The sequence below is a fragment of the Morone saxatilis genome, unplaced genomic scaffold (assembly GCF_004916995.1).
Source record: "Morone saxatilis isolate NCDOM2014 unplaced genomic scaffold, NCSU_SB_2.0 Contig18, whole genome shotgun sequence".
Lineage (NCBI taxonomy): Eukaryota > Metazoa > Chordata > Actinopteri > Moronidae > Morone > Morone saxatilis.
In genome coordinates this window covers 9,353,320-9,371,303 of record NW_023339740.1, presented here as the reverse complement: position 1 = coordinate 9,371,303, position 17,984 = coordinate 9,353,320, and the positions used below count along the sequence as shown (strand labels likewise).

The window sequence follows — 17,984 nt, the reverse complement described above, 5'->3', positions numbered from 1 at the left end:
GGGCTCCCAGAGGACTGTTCATCCAACTTTTACCAGATTTCACTGTTCACTGATAACTGGCAATGTGTTCAAATCTCCAGATGGGCTGTTTCTGTCTTCTTTTGTCTAGCACCTTTGTTAGTGGTCATTCATATGCACAACCTCTGTTGTGATGCATAACGTATACACTGACAACAAGTATTGCTGTTTATTTGACCCTGGTTCTGTTTTGGGGTCGATTTCTACGGCACTGTCAACCAGGACAAACTAAAACATCAAATTACAATTAATATAATAGTTGGAAATTACTACCAAATAACTATATACTGACTGTGGATTCAAACAAAGGGAATGAGGAGGACAGCTAATTAAGACACGTGTGGTCAATGGACTGAAAAATGAATTCATTTGATACATACTACCTGTGAATACAGTGCACTTTCAACACTACTGCATACTGTAGTGCATACCTAGTATGGAACAAGGACACATCTGTCTCAGTACAGGATTATCTCAAGCAAGTGCCAAGTCTCTACTGAAATTATTTAATAACCATGGATGCCTGAGTGCTTGAAATGCAGTAAATGAAGTGAATAATACGCTACCTTATTAATTCATGGTTTTTAGAAACTATTTTGCCATTTTACAAGGTTATGTTTTTAGATGATAGATGATTGTCCTGCAATTTATTATGTATCATAGACTTATCCATATCATATAATCAGTACTGTGGCCAATATGTAGTACCTTGTTATTATTGTTATTGTTATGCTGTGATTTCCTTCCCCACTAGACATCAAACTGCCTAAGTGAGCAACGTCAACAAGATGCTTAATGTAACTGTACAAGTGGCCAATGTCATCCAGCCAAAACCAGCATAGTGGAATCCCTGACACATACCTTGTGTATTTTCCCCTCCTCTGTGCCAACTAGGAAGAGGTAGTCGATCTGTTTATGGAAGTCAAATGATGTTCCACAGGCTGTAGACAAGAGGCACCAAGCACTTAAATTCAACACGCAAATCTGATCTGATATCAGATAATATTTAAAAGCAGTACTATGCATGAGTAACAGCAGTTTAGAAATGAAATACATACATGCACAAGATGACATGCAGAGTAACTTAGAGACCTTACCGATGCTGGGCTGCTGTGCACCTTCTGGCCCCTCAGAGACAGCACCATTCAGTGACAGCCTGATAATGTCTGTAAACACCAGCTCATTCTGCAAGCATGCAAACACACTGTGATGCAGTAATATATGCAAATTATAGCTATAAACACATTCAAATGAAGACAACCTCATAAACAATTGGAAATATAAACAAACACACAGATACACTTATCCACACACACACACAAAGCAAGTTATTAGCATCTCAAAAGATGAATTATATTTGCATTTACTAAAATAACATGAAAAGAGAGAAAAGCACTGTTAATGCTACCATATAAGAGTGCATGTTAAAGACAGAATATATAGTATGTAAATAAATATATTTTCTTGGCTAACCTTGACAAGTGTCCAGGACACAACTCGGCCGTCAGATGATACAGAATAGAAATTGTGGTTGTTGTCCATGTCGTCATTCTGCCAGTGAACCTGAATAAGACATTATGTGACATTTCCTTTACTCTCCAGCAGATGGGATTCTCTGTTAGGTTAAGGGATTATCATAACTCTGCATCACTGCATGCTTGGTGTTAGAGGGTTTATTAGTCCACTTACAGTCCCAACTAACGGGTTTGAATAGTTCCTACATGGCAACACTTGGCACAAAGTATTAGCGCAAGAGTGGAGTCACAGTCACTGGAACTAGAAACCCACCCTGAAGTCCCAGTTACCTCTACAATAGTCCCCTTCTCTCACCTGCCAGACGGGGTCAGTGTGCTTGCCGGTCTTAGCTGTACTCTTATACACAGGTTCCACACCCTCCTCCTTCAAGTTGTAGACAGCCACACAGCCGTCATAGAAGCCGACCGCCACCAGGTAGGAATGCTGCTCATGGATGTCGAGGCACAGGATGCCAGAACTAGTGGGGTAGATGTACTCTGGAAAGGCAGAGTTCTTCAGAGAGTAGAAGACAAGCATGCCACGCCCCTGTTTACTGAAGTCGTCTGGAGGGAAGGATGCAAAAAAGATCAGGTCAAACACCAAATTTAAAATAGTTTCATAAATCTTAAGGTAAGTGCTCACTTATCAATCCTCAGTCTTATCCTGTGTACTTACATGATCCCATTCCCACAGCAAAAAGGTCCTGATATTTCTTATTCCTGTTGAGGACAGGTGTATCAATCAGTCATCCTCCCTTCTTGTAACAACAGAAGGGGTACACAAAATTGAAAAACACGAGATAATGTGACTGTTGCAGCAACATATTTCCACCTAGCAGACCTACCAGCAGAGGGCAGTGACAGACAGTCTTTTAGCTTTATCATACTGGAACTTCCACAAAGGGAGAAGGGTGCCCTCCTGTTCTCTGAACTCATCAGACGCATCCTCAAAGTATTTGAAATCTGAAAGGCCATGAAAGGAGGGCATGGCAAGAAGAAAAGAGAAAGTGAATGTCTAGTGGGATTGTAGTTTAATATTGTGTCAAATATTTACTGGAACATACCTTGTGCTATGTCATCAAATATATTCTGATTGACCATTCGTTCAAAGATCTTGGACGCCTTGTCCACTTTGCCGATGTCATCGCTCTATAACGGAAACATGACATCATTTTGGATGGAAACTGCAATAACATACTGGTAAATGATGATTTTAATTTCCCTTCCTCATTAAGTGATCATGGACAGAACAACGTGAGTATGACGGTAAAAGCATTATGACAAATCCTGGGTAGTCATACTGTTAGCTTTGAAGATGCAACACTATGGCGATAATATGATTCGACAGCCATTAACAATGTATTAAGTGGTAATGTATGGCAACACCAATATCAGATGTAACAGTGCTAAGATGAAAATACACACACGTTATATTTAGGCAGGAATATTGGTGAGCACTCAATTTACCTGAGTCTCCGTCAGCATCATCTTCTTCTTGCTTATGTCGTTATCTTTCTTTGATGGTACAGCTTTTTGCTTCTCTTTACTCTTTTCTTGTTTCTGCAGCTCCTCGACGTACGCATCATAAATCTCCCACTGCAAATAGAATAGAGTTATTACAGTCAGCCCATGTGAGAGTGTACATTCACCGATGCTCTACTGTGTGAAAACAAGCCTGGCCTAAACATCTCTTTCAAACATGTCAGGCAACTCAGTACCTGATTTGCAGTGGCAGAGAAGATGCTGCGTGGAGGAGGTTCAGTCTGGCAGCTTCTTTCCTACAGGAAAATACGAGTGACTCCACTGAAACTCTTGAGGCAGGCTATGAGTATTTCATTATACACAAATCAATAATATATTTTTCATACACTCCAATATTTAACATTTTCCCTTTTTAAATGTGAGTCATCTCAAATACTACTGTATGTAAAAGATGTGAGCTATGATAAGATATAGCAGGAGGCTATCCTTCTTCGTACCCTCAGTGGGTTATTGAGGGTCTGGGAGGCCCTCTCACTGAAGTTGAACTGGTTAGTAATCTTTGGCTCCTTCTTGTCAGTTTTGGAGGCAACACTGTCTGGTCTGTCCTCTTCTCCCGCTTCCCCTCCATCCTCTACAGGTGTTGCCTGTGGAAAACCAACATGGGGAAGTGTAGCTCAAGTCACATTCTTGATTATTGACCTTGTGAGGAAATGATGAATTGAATGAATTGATAAAGAAGACATATATTGTCCAATATGGAATATACTGTCCAACAAACACCAGTGCTTTGATTTTAGTTCAACCAAACATGTTTTTACCGGAGTTTCTGGTTTCTCCTCATCAGGTTCTGTTCCAGTGTCGACTGTTGCAGTCTCTGGAAATTTTCCAAATGTTAAATCATAATTGGACTGTGTAGAAAATCGCCACATTTTTTACAAGTAGACATGGATTTTATGGCACATGTTGAAAGTGACACCATGTGGCACCTAGTATGAACTACACTAGAAAAAACAACAACACTATATGCTATAAAAACACACCATGGAACATATGGACAGGAATGACTTATTAGCCTTGAATATCTAACAAGTGTCACTGTGATAACACAGAATAACACTGCAGCAGGTTTCAGTAACTACCCTCAGGGAGACCCTCCTTGGCCCTCAGTCTACGAGCCTCATCAGAGTCTTGATGCAGGAGGCTGCCATCCAACACAAAGTGAACAGCCATCTGATCCACTACACTGGTAGGCTTGTAGGAACGTTCCTGGAAAACACAAGAAGCAATGACGTGAGGACGAGCGAGCAGACTGGACTGTGGTTAGGAGAAAAGGTATATTACTGAACTACTTACATGGTATCAAACATTTTTGAAACACAAAAGCACAGGATCATTTGTTATCATCTTTTAAATGTGACGCAAGAACATCTGATAATCTTCAGTATGAGGTTGCTTCAGTATCACAGCAAAGGCATTAAGTGATGTAAAGTCTTAAACTTGGATGTAACTTTCTTACCTTGAAGCTGTAGCGGACAATATTTTGTGGTGCATGTGGGTTGTTTGCAGTCAGGATCCTTGTGAGTTCTGTCTTCAGCTCCTAATAATATCATTACAGATATAGCAGAGTGCATACCAGCACAGGTTATGAATGCCTAACTAATTTGGCAGAGGCATTAATTAGAAAACAATAACCAAAAGATGCCAATGCATCATTCTAGTCGGAGAAAAGAATTAAGCAACATCAGCAAAGTCTGAGTCAATCGCCTCAGCCCATCTGGATGTGTTATACTTGAGAAATGAAGATCCCCTTCCACTTACATCCTCAGTGAGCTCCAGCTGATCTGGAGGCTTAGTAAGCCCTTTCCCATGAGACCACTCATCCCATCCATCACCTGTGTCCACACCCTCTTCCTCATCCTGCAGTTACAGACACAAGAGATTTATATCTTGGTTAAGTTAAAAATTACATCACGTTGTAAAAGCACATGTGTTTCTCTTAATTGTTCCTCCTGCTGCCTGATGCCAAAATCCTGAACTATTTTTGTGGATTTCATTTTATTTTATTGAGTTGGAAGTGGACCCACCTTTTTCTTACTTGCAGTTTTGTTTGACTTCGCACCAGGGGCCTTCTGAACAATTGAGCCCTGTGTGAAAACAAATGAAAACCAACTATTAAGTTAGTTCAAACACTGCCAGTTTAACATCACTCAAAGTGAACTCTTCTGCTTTTATTTTATGCAGTTGCATTTTCACTTTGCCATCTAACTTAGCTAGTTAACGCTAAAGTAAGCTGCCGTTTACCTTTCTCACAGATGCTGCGACGTTGTTGTTAGAAACAGGCATCGCGATAAGAGTCGGGTTCAACTTACTTGACAAACGATTTAGCTATTTAACCTTTTCAAAACATAGCAGCACTTCAACAAGTAAAGGAGAAACCGTTAAAAGCAAAAGAAGACTAGTAACGGTAGGTAACGGTAGGTAACGGCTGTCTGCTGCTGTTTATACGTTGTCAGGGCAACCAGCCGTCTCGGTTGGTCACTGAAGAGGGAAGAGATCCCGATGAAGTCAAGATAGTTCCCACCACACGGAGCTCACACTGTGGGTTCTCCAGATTAAAGCCCCTTTCCACTTCTGCATTAGTTGTATCAGCTCCTGAGAACATTGTATATCTTCTGAAGGCCGCAGGTCGCAGATGTTCACTTCTAAATCAGCGTTTGTTCTTTAAAAAGGTTGTCCAATGTTTTTGACTAAGACTAAGATAGAGTGGAAAACGTTACGTTAAGTTGCATTACTCTGAAGACGAATGGGTATTTGTTTATTTGTTTTCTCCTGAAACAACACGCAGTATTTACACAGGTACGGACTGTATAAATGTCTCCGTATTTAGTTAAATAAATCGTCAATGTATGCATTTGCTATCTCGTCTGTGATTGGACAGACCTGTCATGAATACTCTACAGACCCGGAAGTGGGGCGGTGCTGCTGTTTTGCTGTCGAGTCACCTCTGTCAGGATGGAGGAAAACGAGCTGCTATCATGCTGAAAAACGAAGGTCCCCGACTACCGAGCATCATTAACCGGGATAGTTAGACACATTCACCGTTTATGTGGACGGCTGTACCGTTTCTGTAACGCTTTGCCAAAATGATGGAAGAAATCGACCGGTTCCAAGTACCTCCAGTCAACGGAGAGACACAGCCTTTGGTAAGCGAGGACAGACAAATAAACACATCTTAATGTAAAATAATTCCATTGAATACAATCGACAATATTCATGTGTCTCTCGTGCGGTGTATCGTGACAGCTGTGTCACATAATCTGCGTGTGAGAGCCAACCGAGAGCAGTGTACAGCTGTATGGATGGGTGTTACACTGGTAGTGTATGGATGAAAGGACAGCGGCTGCCGCTATATCTGCCCTTTGTACGTACATTAATAATGCACGTACGAATGGTAAGACTTAACTAATAAATACATAACCACTCACTTTATTCTGTCGTAGTAATTCAACTGCGCACTTGACTACAATCCAGGTTTTTTTTTTTTTTTCTCAAATCCACGTCAGTATGCGCCTGTTTACATCAGTAGATGACACAGCCCACCGTTTTCACATTTCGTCATTTGGTGACGTGTTATTTGGGTCTGTGTGAGCTGAGATCCCAGATGATCGCCTGAATAAGAGCTCTGTCCGGACCCGTACTGCGGACTGCGACCCTGCCGATGGATCAGCCCGAGCAGGCCTACAGTGAGAGAATAGTCCCAGTGTCTGAATACCAGTGTGATATAGGCCCGACCTGCACACGATCTGAAGTGATAAGTCCTGACCACAGATAATGAACTGATCTACTGCCTTGCATTTCCTATGTTGTTATACCAGAGATAATTCTGATAGGCTGGGCCTTTTTCTCCACACTTCAAACAAAGCAGCCTCAACCAGCTGTTCCTATTTTTTTTTGTTTTGCCTTTGGGGGTTTAGGCAAAAGCAGAACTCCAAGTTCTACTGTTCATTATCGTAGCCGTGCTTTCCCAGGCATACCACCCCTGAGGCTAAATTCCAGCAGAAATCACAGAAAGAACATACTTTCTCTGGTACAGAAAGTCTCCTTTTTGTGCAGCAGCGAGTGCCTCTCCCTCTGAAGGTTTGATGAATATGCTCTCATGTTTCATCCAGCGAGATTTCTGCACATTTTAATCCAATATCAGAGATATTCGATCGGTTGTGGCTGCAGTGTGTCTGTAGTCAGCTTCTGTGCCTGAAACTCTTGAAAACGTATAGTTTATTCTTCATCACGTCCCGTAATTATCATACCAGAGTCAGACAACACTGTGGGTCTCTTTAAATGCTGTCTTTTGCAGCTCCAGCCTCTCAAACAGTCCCTCACCTTACATTTGATTGTGTCAGGATCACAGCTTGCTGTGGCACACATGGCTGTGCATTTTAATGCTAATAACTTCATTGTGATTCATAAACTGCATGAATGCGCCTGGCACCTGCCTCCTTGAATTTCACACAGCTTTATATGGAATTTAGAGTGAATCAGTGTTATTGTCTGTTATCAGTGTGAATGTAAAATGAATATTATTTTCAATGAACCACTCATCAAAATCTGTCTTTTGAATTAAGCATGGTGTACCAATAATTACCCCTTTCAAGCTGGCACAGGGGCATTTGAGAATGATTACTGTAGGCTAAATCTTATTATATGGAAGATTACCTTGCAACACACTGGGACTGCAGTACAGCCCAGTTGTCATAAGGATAGCATGCAACTGTTTTAATGGTCACCTGATGTATCAGTCTACACTTCCATTGGCCAGTGGGAGACCGTGATGTATAATCCTACCAATCGCTTGTTGCCTGTGCTGTGTCAGCAACCTTGTGGCTCTTCATCATCAGAGGCACTAAAGGAGGACAGGCTGATGAAACTAAGAGGTCATTTCATTTATATGTGTGTGTGCGTACACATTTGTTTGTGTGTGTGAGACCATGAGTGTGTGTAGGTGTGTGAGAGCATGCTGAAGGTCAGGGCTACTGGCCCTGTTTTACTTTTAATACACAAAAATCAATGTGTCACCCCTAGAGATGTCATAGGTCCGGTCTTCATCATTTGTTAGTGTCTGTCAGCACCCCGGCTCTTAATGTATGTTTTAAATGGTCTAGCTGACTTTGGCCCACTTCAGCAAACTGTTGTGACTGACGGTTCATCAAAGTAAGGTATATATATGCTACACGTATATGTATAATAACGATATACCATATGCATATAAGGACTTATTTTAACATTATTTAGGTTTGAGAACTTTCGGTAGCATTTCTTTTGGCCAAACTTTATACATTTTATCTATAAACTTTGATATTGTGTTATGTGTTATATTTTTAGAGGGGTTTTATTTGTGCGCTACCCGCTTCTTGCTATCTGTAATTGCGCTGTCTTTATGTGCCAGAAGTGGCAGTGGATTCTTCCACAGACAGCTTAATACCAAATCTCTTTCATTATTCACTGCCAGTTGTGCTGAAAACGTTCAAAGGGATTTATTTGACAGACAATATGACCCAACCTCATCACAGTATCTTTATGTGGTGAAGGGAAAGTGTGAAAAACAAGAATGGGGAAAAAAAAAAGACAGGGAAGCTCAATGATACAAGGGAAGGGCCTGTCACAGAACAGAAAGAGCTCATGTTTGTGCTTGTTACAGCGGGAATACCTCATCTGTACACTGTGCTTTCATCGCTCCTACCGGTGTGCATAATGTATTCCCCGTTGCAGCTCTCATTAATTATTCCAGCTAACTGAACAATGCTCCATCACCAGATGAGATTGAGACTACTGTATCCATCGAAGATGTTTTTGGCCGTATTGGACCGACGGCTTTCAAAAACCAACAACATCAGCCCGTTGTTTATCACTACTTCTTGTTGAGAAGTGGGGAAATAGAAGGAGGTTACTGTTCTTTCACAATAATAGACGCATTGCTGTGGTTGGCTCCTGAGAAACATTTAAAAGCTACAGAGTTAGCCTTTTGGTTTGATGACAAAAATGTAACTTCTCACTCTGAATTTAATTAACTAGCCATTACAGGTCTGTTTTGCCAGATTGTGTTGTTGGCAGCTTGTTTTTAAATGTGTTACATGAAAATCGATATGCAAAATAAGCTTCTCACTGTCCCTGCAGTGAATACTCATGAATTTTTCATAAGGCCCTGTGAGATTGGATAAGCTTTATTGGTTTCATGGAATTGGCCTAAATTCTTATAGTATTTCACAATAATACCATGAAAAGGTTTTGATTGGATAGATTCAGGCATATCTGTGTCTAGACCTATTTATTTTGTAATCCCTTCACGCAATCTTCAAAAGCACTACAGTTCTTTTTTAATTTTTTCATTAAGGTTTTATGAAGTATAAACAAGCCTCGCCCTCATAAGTGCCTTTAAGATAACACTTTGATTAGAGATTTTATTTTACACTATTAAAAGATAATTATATATTAAGTAGCATCATGTATCTCAGTATAAAGCAGTGGCCTATATGAATTTTCAACTTTAATGGTAAAGTTCTATGTTTCGGCTCCAGTTGTTTACTTGCTTTTAAATATAGCAGCCATTTCTCTGGAGAGAATACAGAGATATTGAATGCCAAATGCCTGGTAGCCTTCGTCCATGTGGCTGGTGGAATCCCTCAGAGTGCAACAAGGGGAGGCCTGTAGGATCAACATAATGTGGAGCTCTGTCAGCAGAGCAGGCCAAGCGCACCCTAGCTCCCCTCTCTCAATCTGGGGGAAACCGTGGCTCCAACAGCAACCCCCTCTGTTCTCCCACGGCCTCCTCCCCATGCCGTCACTGCTCACACATAAAAGAGACAGAGCCAGCGATGTAGACAGAACACTGAAGCCTATTGATGCTGCAGACCAGGCAGCTATAGTGGCACATAGGCTTGGGAAATCTCGCCAGGGTTCTGGACACAAGCAGGTTCTAAAAAAGAGCTGATTTTCCAGGCTGTGTTAGCCTGGTGATAAATCAGTGGGCCGCTCTCAGTACTGAGTTGATTATGCCCTTAGGACTGTGTTCAATTGCAGGTGCCCAGTAGAAGTATAGCACAAGTTGATTGGAATTATCTTAACTAGAAAACAGCTTTGGTCCAAGTTTTATCCCTGTCAGATACTGAATTAGCAAACACTGCAGCAGTGACACAACAAGGATTATACGGGTCTGTGAAGAGACAGGACCCTAGGATATATACATGAGATAGACTGGACTAAAGTTAGTTATATGACATTATTAGTGTAGCATCAAAGCTAATATCTTCTGTACTGTGCCTTTTTTTCCCCCTAGGACCCAGCAGCATCCTCTACCTCAGAGGCGGACCCTGACACCAAGGGAGAGACTGTGGCTATGAACTACAAGCCCTCACCACTGCAAGTCCAAATAGGTATCACAGCCAACACACTGCAAATCGATACATGATATGACACCACACATGTAGGTTTAACAGTAAGCCGTTGCAAATAATGGGAAGCCCCTGCAGAATGCATATAAAAGCATTTAACACATGACAGTAATGTGTCTCTGCCCACCTGCCATAGGCTACCACAGTGTGCATGTTTGCTAAACTCCACCATACAAGGTCATACATCATATTCCCAAGCATTGTGATATATCTTCACTGTCAGGATATTTCTGAAAGAGATTAGCATTCAGTGCTACAATTCAATATTGTAACAATATTGTAAGAAAACAACATATTTTCATTTATCCTTACACTTATGTGTTAATGAAGACTCATCGACTAAATGCTGCAACAACACAAAAATAACCAACCACCATCACTGGCAGAGGTCATATTCACTGGTAGTTACTTGTGCTGGCTATATAGGCTGTGTACTGAGTAGCAAACATAGCAAATAAGATAACTAAATGTGTTGTATGTTTTAAACATATTTGGTTACTTTTGTCAAGAAATAAAAATGAATAAATCTAAATCTACAACTGATGGTCATGAAGTTGAGGTTTATTGATGTGTTTACTGATGACCTCACATCCTGTGGTTTTCCAGAGAAACAGAGGGACCTTGCCAGGAAGGGATCAGTGAAGAATGGCACTGTGGGAAGTCCTGTCAATCAACAACCCAAGAAGAATGCCAGGACAAGGTAACAGCTTCCACTGCCGTTTGTTTCTCCGTTATGTAGACCAACTCAACCACAAATGTTACACTTCGCATCAATTAGCATTTTGAGCGATATGTTCTTTTATCCTCCACTCTACATTCAATGTCGGCCTGCTACTGAATGTGTTATTTGCTGCCAGCCTGCCAAGGACGCCATCAGACTTCCTAATGTTAAAACCAAACAAACAACAGCACGGCTTTTTAGAGAAGGGGGAATTGGATGATTTGGTGACTGAATGGTGGTGATGAGAGAGTCAGAAGCACTGAGCATAAACCCAGTACAACCCACAGTATTGACAACTGGCTCATCTGTCTAATCCCACTCCCTGGCGGATTAGTGGAAATATAAGAAAGACTGCCGACTGGTCTGGACCCCGAGTCTCTGAGGGGGAAAGATAATCTAGGAACGCCTGCAGTCTGAACGCTACAGATTAGCCCCTATTTTTGTTCCTTTGTGGCCTGTAAGGAAAGCACCATACGCAAGACAATTATCATGTTTTTTGTAAAAGCTTACAACACTCTGTCCATGATTTGAAATGTTTGGAAGTATTCTTATGGGTGTTTCAGTAAGAATGCATTGTACCAAGTGAAAATTGACTTTTGTTGTGTGTTTAATGCTTTTTTTCAACTTTTGTCTTCTGTGTGTCTGTGGGTACTGTCTTTTTATTTTTACGCTCATCTTCAGGTTGGTGGTGCCAAACAAAGGCTACTCCTCTTTAGACCAGAGCCCAGATGAGAAGCCCCTGGTAGCACTGGACACTGACAGGTATGTACATTATTTTGTCTCTTCATATCAAGTTCTGTACTAAAATACTAAACTAAAATATGACACAGCCAGAAGGACAAACTTTTCAGGCTTACCTAAAAGGAAAAATGGCTAACTTGTTAGTTCTGTAGGTCTCTCTATGTCATGATGGCACATTAATCCATAGAGCAACTTGAGAGAGTTCCTAACAGAAGGGATCCTAAAAAGGGGCAAAGCCTCTCCCAGGGCGCAGGATTAGAGCATAGCGGGGTGAGGATTTGGACAGGGAAAAGCGGCTCAGAGGGAGTGCTCGCTTCCACCCTGCACCAGCAGGTTTGTATTTGACACAGATGAGTCCCACCCTTTGTGCCCTCCGTGCGGGAGGCAAGCACTCTAATGTGAAATGAGCGCTCTGGACAGCCAACCAAGATTATATCATGTATTGCATCATACACATCATCAAGCTTAATGTCTCGCAGCCACACAGGAAACCATTTGTTTATTGTCTACATCTTGGATTCACGTGCACAGCCATTGCACAGTGTTGCTCTGTTTTATTTGTGTACAGTGTATGAAAGGCAGATTACTCATTTGGGTGGAAAAAGCCTGTTGTCTGCATTAGCATGATATTGCTACTCCTTGGAGCAAATGGTCTGTTAGTGTTCTGTCTGTCGTAACTTGTGCTACAGCAAAGCTGTTCAGCCTCATTATTAAAGCCAATCATTTCCATAGGACTCAAGCGACTGCAGCAGGTTGTCTCTAAAATGTGAAATCAGAGTCTTGGAAATGTAAATACTTTATGTTTATGAATAATCCTTTCGGACAGTTCAAATAAGAGATGCAACTGTGAACCAATAGTAGCAGTTTTAAAACAGGCATGAGGAGTACTACTCATCCCCTGATGACGTCATCAGGGTTATTTGGAGACTAAATAAACCTTAAATAACACAGATAGATTTAAAACAAAGTCCATAGAGAGACCATAGAGTTTAAAGGACTTGGATATTTACTAGGAAGCGTAGAATGAAAGACCTTACAGAGTTGCATTATGGGAAATGTAGGATACAACATTTTTTAAGGTTTGACCCTATACTGTGATTTAAAAGTCAGGATATCTCAACCTCTGCTACTTCAGTTTTGACCGTTTCTTACAGTTTCCCAGCCATACTCAATCTCTATACCACCCCTTTTAAACACCCAAATACCATTTTGCCATCTGTTACTATTATTTGAACCCTCCCCTTTTGAGAAGGTTGTGTGTGACAGCTGATGTCTCCTGTCTTGCAGTGATGATGACTTCGACATGTCCAGATACTCCTCATCAGGATACTCCTCAGCCGAGGTGAGATGTCTGAGGGACCAGGTATCTATACACACATTATACAGTTTCACAGCGTCATTTGGTGAATCCACAAACATCACCTGATCACCCCATTGTCACCATCCACACCAGGTATATGTGCACCCATTGAAAGCAATGTATACTGGCTCCTCCGAGCCTTCATAGTCACAGACATATGTAATTGTTTGTCCATAATTTTCATCCAAATTCCTGTTCATTTCTTCCTCTTAGAGTTTGTTTCTGCTTCTTGCCTCACACCATTTCTACTGGTGATCTCATCATACTCTTATGTTGCTGCCTTCTGTCACTGCAAAAAATTATTAATTTGGATTGCCATGCTCTTTAACATCTATCCTGATATTTTTTTTAGAATCAACATAGAAACTGATTTAACTACCAAGGTCGTTCCTACCTTCAAGGTCCAGTGTGTAGGATTTAGTGGCATCTAGTGGTGTAGTTGCAGATTGCAACTTGCTCGCTTCACTTTAGTGGCATCTAGAAGTGTAGTTGCAGATTGCAACTTGCTCGCTTCACCCTCGCCTTCCAAGCACGGCAAGCAAGGAGAAATTATGGTGATCATGAAACACGCAAAATAGTTGACTGCCTTTGTCTACAGCCAGTGTTTGGTTTGTCCCTTCTGGGCTACTGTAGAAATATGGCGTAGATATTAACGTCTCATTCTAAGGTAACAATAACATAACAATTCCTATATCCAGATGATTATACACTTATGAAAACAAAGTTATGAATTTTATATTTCATTTTCTACCAATAGACCCTCCTCAATGTTCCACACTGGACCTTTGAGGAATTGTCGAAATTGACCTGCAGCTCGGCTGATACTGTATCTCCTCCCTTTTGCTTCTACAGCAGATCAACCAGGACCTGAACATCCAGCTCCTTAAGGACGGGTACCGGCTCGATGAGATCCCAGATGACGAGGACCTGGATCTGATCCCCCCTAAAGCAGTCAACCCTACCTGCATGTGCTGCCAGGCTGCTCCCTCCACAGCCTGTCAAATCCAGTAGCACCACCCCGACCCAACCCAAAAATCTCCTGCCTGCCACCTGCACTGAGGCCAACTACTGACCAGAGTGGCAGCAAGGAGGAAAAACTCTCAGCTGGCAATGGCACAAAGGGAAAACAAGGGTTTATAAATGCTAAAATCATAGGAAGACAAAAGAGTCAATGTGTACAGTATATGTGCATGTTCCTCCTATGGTAGGATCTGTGCATCTTTCTTCTGCATTGTTGGTTAAGCCAGGACTCGACTCATGGCAGAAACATTACCTCTTAGGTAACCATGTTACTTTTGCTTGTCCTTCGTTCGACCTCCATCTCGCGCTTGTGGATACTTTAGTTTACAAGGACCGTGAATGATTGTGCGATGTCGTGGAAGAACAGAAACGGGAACTATTCGACCGAAATGCCTGAAATGGTGACATTACTGTGACAGCCGCGCCATCCATGGAATCCACTTCTTCAGCTGTTGTATCATCATTGATTGACAAGAAGAGATGGGAAGTTTCATAGTCGCCATTGTTTTCTCTCTTTCTCATTTCTTTCAGCCAGTCTGCTTCGTCTTCCTGTGTATACGTGTCAAAACATGAAAAAGATGTGCGTGTGTCTCAATAGGTCCAGGAGCGTAGTGCTAAACTATCAAGCTGTTGATAAAACACTAATGCTTATACTAAGATATCAAGTCCAGATATTTATTTTAAAGGTTTGTCTGTTACACAAGGGTTGTAATACTTAATTGTTTCACATTCAGTTAAAAGAAGCTGAAAACAAATAGTTTCGCATGTTGCCTGTTAACACTGTGTTCTAATGAGCAGTCTGTGCAGATAAGTTTATCAGTTTTTGTTCACCCCATAAACACATCCTTGTGCTGGTGAGGCATTATGTGAGGCGTGCTTTTAAAAACATAAAGTTAGTAATACTTAGGTTCACCCACTGTAATATCAGTAGATATAGAGAAACAGTTGTTAGAACTAATGGCAGAACAGCTCATGAGTTAGTGGGTGCTTCCTTTTGTGTTTGTCCATGATAGCTCTGACATGAGTTTATGTTTAAAGAGAATCACGAAAGGCAGTCACCACATTTGAATGTGGTTTCAAAATAATTCATATACTTTAGGGAATAAATGAACTGATGAAAGGCTTAGAATACGTGCAAATACATAGAAATGTTGTGCAATTTTGGTCATGCAGCTGTTGTAGGTTCTGAAGAATGTCTATAAAGTGATTCCATATCGCCTGGATGGAAATTAAATGGGATTTTTCTTTTTTTGAAATCAAGGGAAGTCTAAAATCCTTTCCTGTCTTTAAAGTTTTGTTGTAAGTGTATTTGTTTTGTATAGTTGCATATTCCCCCTGAATTTTAATATAACCAATTTGTCTGATTTGGGGACGCGAACTGTATATGTAGCACCGGACACCGCTGTGTATTGTCACTGCTTTACGCCAATGGATGTTTTCCATGATGTTGAAATGGAAGTAGTCCTTGCTGTTAGGAAGTACTGAATGCATACTGTTTATTTTTATGTTTACATCGCTCTAAAGACATCAACTACTGTTCAGTAGATTAAAAAAAAGTCACCTGCATGTGAATCTGCTCTGGAACAAATGACGGTGAAAGTTCAGGCTGGATTTCCCAAAAAACAGCAAAAGTGAATATTTTGGCTAGCATGACACCTGAAAAACATTTATTCTTTAAACCTAGATACAATCTAACCCAGCTTATGGGAACGATGGTAATTTAACTACAGCTGAAGCAGAGTAGGGGTTCTGGCACAACTTAACCTACTTCCACGGTGTACGGTTAAGGGAAAAAGTCTAAAGAGGTCAAAATTTCAGTAACACTTGACTCAGTATAACTACAGATCACACTCTCATGGTACCATTCAGAATATCCTGTTGACTCATGTACAGAAGATTTCAGACGAGGATGTGAAGTTGCTTCTGAACTTCTGAACAATCTTACTTTTCTCTCTGGATATATTGCAGTGTTTTTGGGACATGTTCAGTCGTTCAAAACTGATGCTCTGCTGACTTTGTTAGCACATTTACAACTGAAGACGTTTTACATTTATATGAAAATCCATACAGATAGGACAACATCAAAAGCAATTTTGTGTAATTCACTGATAGGGGTTGCAGTGTGCAGTGTATGACTGCAAATGCATCTCTTTTTTGTTGAGAGGTGCCAGATCTGCAAGCATACGTGTAATATGTGGTCAAGGAATATAGGAATATATGTGTGCTCTGGTCAAAGTACCGTATTTGGAGAGAAACTAAAACTAAATGATAATTCTATATAGTTACCTGTAAGACGGAGTCTTACTGACTGATATATCTGCTACAGCCTCAATGTTTCTACAGCATTTGAGTCAGAAAGTAAATAAGCATTAAAAAAAATTACATTTTGTTTGCAAATAAGGTGCCATGTGTGTAGATATTTAAAAGAATTGCATTAAGGAGAAAAAAGTACAGTAGGTCAGGTAATATGTCACTAATGCAGCTACTAGCTGATGTGTGTGTAGGACTTGTAGCTGTTAACATTAACACTGAGGGACTGACTGTGCGATTGACTGTGGTGCTGATTTTTTCCCAGTCATTACCATCCTAATAGATTTACACAGGTCATCGCAGTCGTCTTCTATTGAGTGCACTACTTCAGGCCAGTGTCGTCTCACTCTAGGAGTCTAAAGTAATGCATTGTAACAGAAGTTCTATTTATTTGCAGTTGTGTGTTTTTAATTTATTTTTCAACAATGGGAAATAATTCATATGCAGACTGATGCTTTTTATTTGTCAGATGCTTATTATGATGATTGTGAACTGGTTCCATTTAGATTTTAACAGTGTTAAAAGTTCCGTGTATAGTGCAACATATCAGAAAATAAATATTAGATATCTGAAGTTTGGCACGTGTTTCTGTCATTTTTAATTTGACCTTTTTCATTTCTTTTTGAATATTTTCCACGTTTCAGTTAGAGATAGACTGAAGTCTCTATGCAGCCTCAGTTCTCAAGCGCTCCAGTCCACCAGCTGAACAGCCTGCTTCAGACCGTTGTCCCTGCAGGAGATGAAGCAAATAGCTACTGTATGAAACAGTTTGCCTGCCTCCCACACAGAGTCTCTGCTGGTGATGTGTGATTGCCTACTGAAGTGAATGAGTGTAACACTGCAGCCAGGAAAGAGAGGATTGGGAGGAGGAATCGAAAGATAGATGGATAAAGGAGTAGTGAGTGAGTGTGGGGGGTTGGGTATTTGTGATTAGCTTTAAGTTGATCCCTTGGAAGCAGATGGTGAATGGTGGCTTACCTACAGAAGACGCCTTGAGTCCCAGGAGCTGTCCCCGCTGCGAGGAGTAGCACTGAAGTTGAGGAAGACGTGGTACGAAGAGCTCATGAAACAGGACAGCTGAGAGACAGGTAAGGAACATTTCTGTACCCAAAATGATGCAAGTTGACTTGAGGTTTATAGATAGTGTAAACTGTGGGAGTCTCAATATGGAATTCCAGGTTGGTTTATGCCATGTTACTCTCTAGTACACGACCAGATGGATTGCCCTAGTTCAAGAATATCAGTAATGGAGTGATACTCATGAAGTATAGTTCATAGTATAGTTATAGTCTGGCCTTGTATGATGCTTGGTATAACGTCATCCTTTCTTCGTAGACTGAGACCGTAACAGAACCCAGGCAGGACCTGAAATC

General features: G+C 41.0%; 2 protein-coding genes across 2 annotated transcripts in view; one reads left to right on the top strand and one right to left on the bottom strand.

The window, feature by feature from the left end:
• dnai1.2 (dynein, axonemal, intermediate chain 1, paralog 2) overlaps nt 1–5,879 on the bottom strand; it is a 20,984-nt gene extending 15,105 nt beyond the window's left edge. Inside the window, exons 1-16 of the mRNA XM_035662312.1 lie at nt 5,316–5,879; nt 5,099–5,158; nt 4,833–4,931; nt 4,531–4,611; nt 4,154–4,280; nt 3,833–3,888; nt 3,512–3,658; nt 3,251–3,310; nt 3,000–3,128; nt 2,597–2,681; nt 2,378–2,495; nt 2,209–2,252; nt 1,849–2,096; nt 1,492–1,581; nt 1,116–1,203; nt 880–959 (exon numbers count right to left, since the gene is read on the bottom strand). Coding sequence (XP_035518205.1) covers nt 880–959; nt 1,116–1,203; nt 1,492–1,581; nt 1,849–2,096; nt 2,209–2,252; nt 2,378–2,495; nt 2,597–2,681; nt 3,000–3,128; nt 3,251–3,310; nt 3,512–3,658; nt 3,833–3,888; nt 4,154–4,280; nt 4,531–4,611; nt 4,833–4,931; nt 5,099–5,158; nt 5,316–5,357 — 1,554 coding nt within the window. The 5' untranslated portion in view covers nt 5,358–5,879. The remainder of the gene's footprint in view (nt 1–879; nt 960–1,115; nt 1,204–1,491; nt 1,582–1,848; nt 2,097–2,208; nt 2,253–2,377; nt 2,496–2,596; nt 2,682–2,999; nt 3,129–3,250; nt 3,311–3,511; nt 3,659–3,832; nt 3,889–4,153; nt 4,281–4,530; nt 4,612–4,832; nt 4,932–5,098; nt 5,159–5,315) is intronic.
• A 102-nt stretch (nt 5,880–5,981) lies between these two features.
• On the top strand, nt 5,982–17,189 carry fam219aa (family with sequence similarity 219 member Aa). Its single transcript, XM_035662311.1, has 6 exons — nt 5,982–6,217; nt 10,345–10,441; nt 11,066–11,159; nt 11,862–11,942; nt 13,209–13,263; nt 14,134–17,189. The coding sequence occupies exons 1-6, from the start codon at nt 6,158–6,160 to the stop codon at nt 14,290–14,292; spliced, it is 546 nt and encodes a 181-aa protein (XP_035518204.1). The 5' UTR covers nt 5,982–6,157; the 3' UTR covers nt 14,293–17,189.
• Nucleotides 17,190–17,984: the final 795 nt, after the last annotated feature.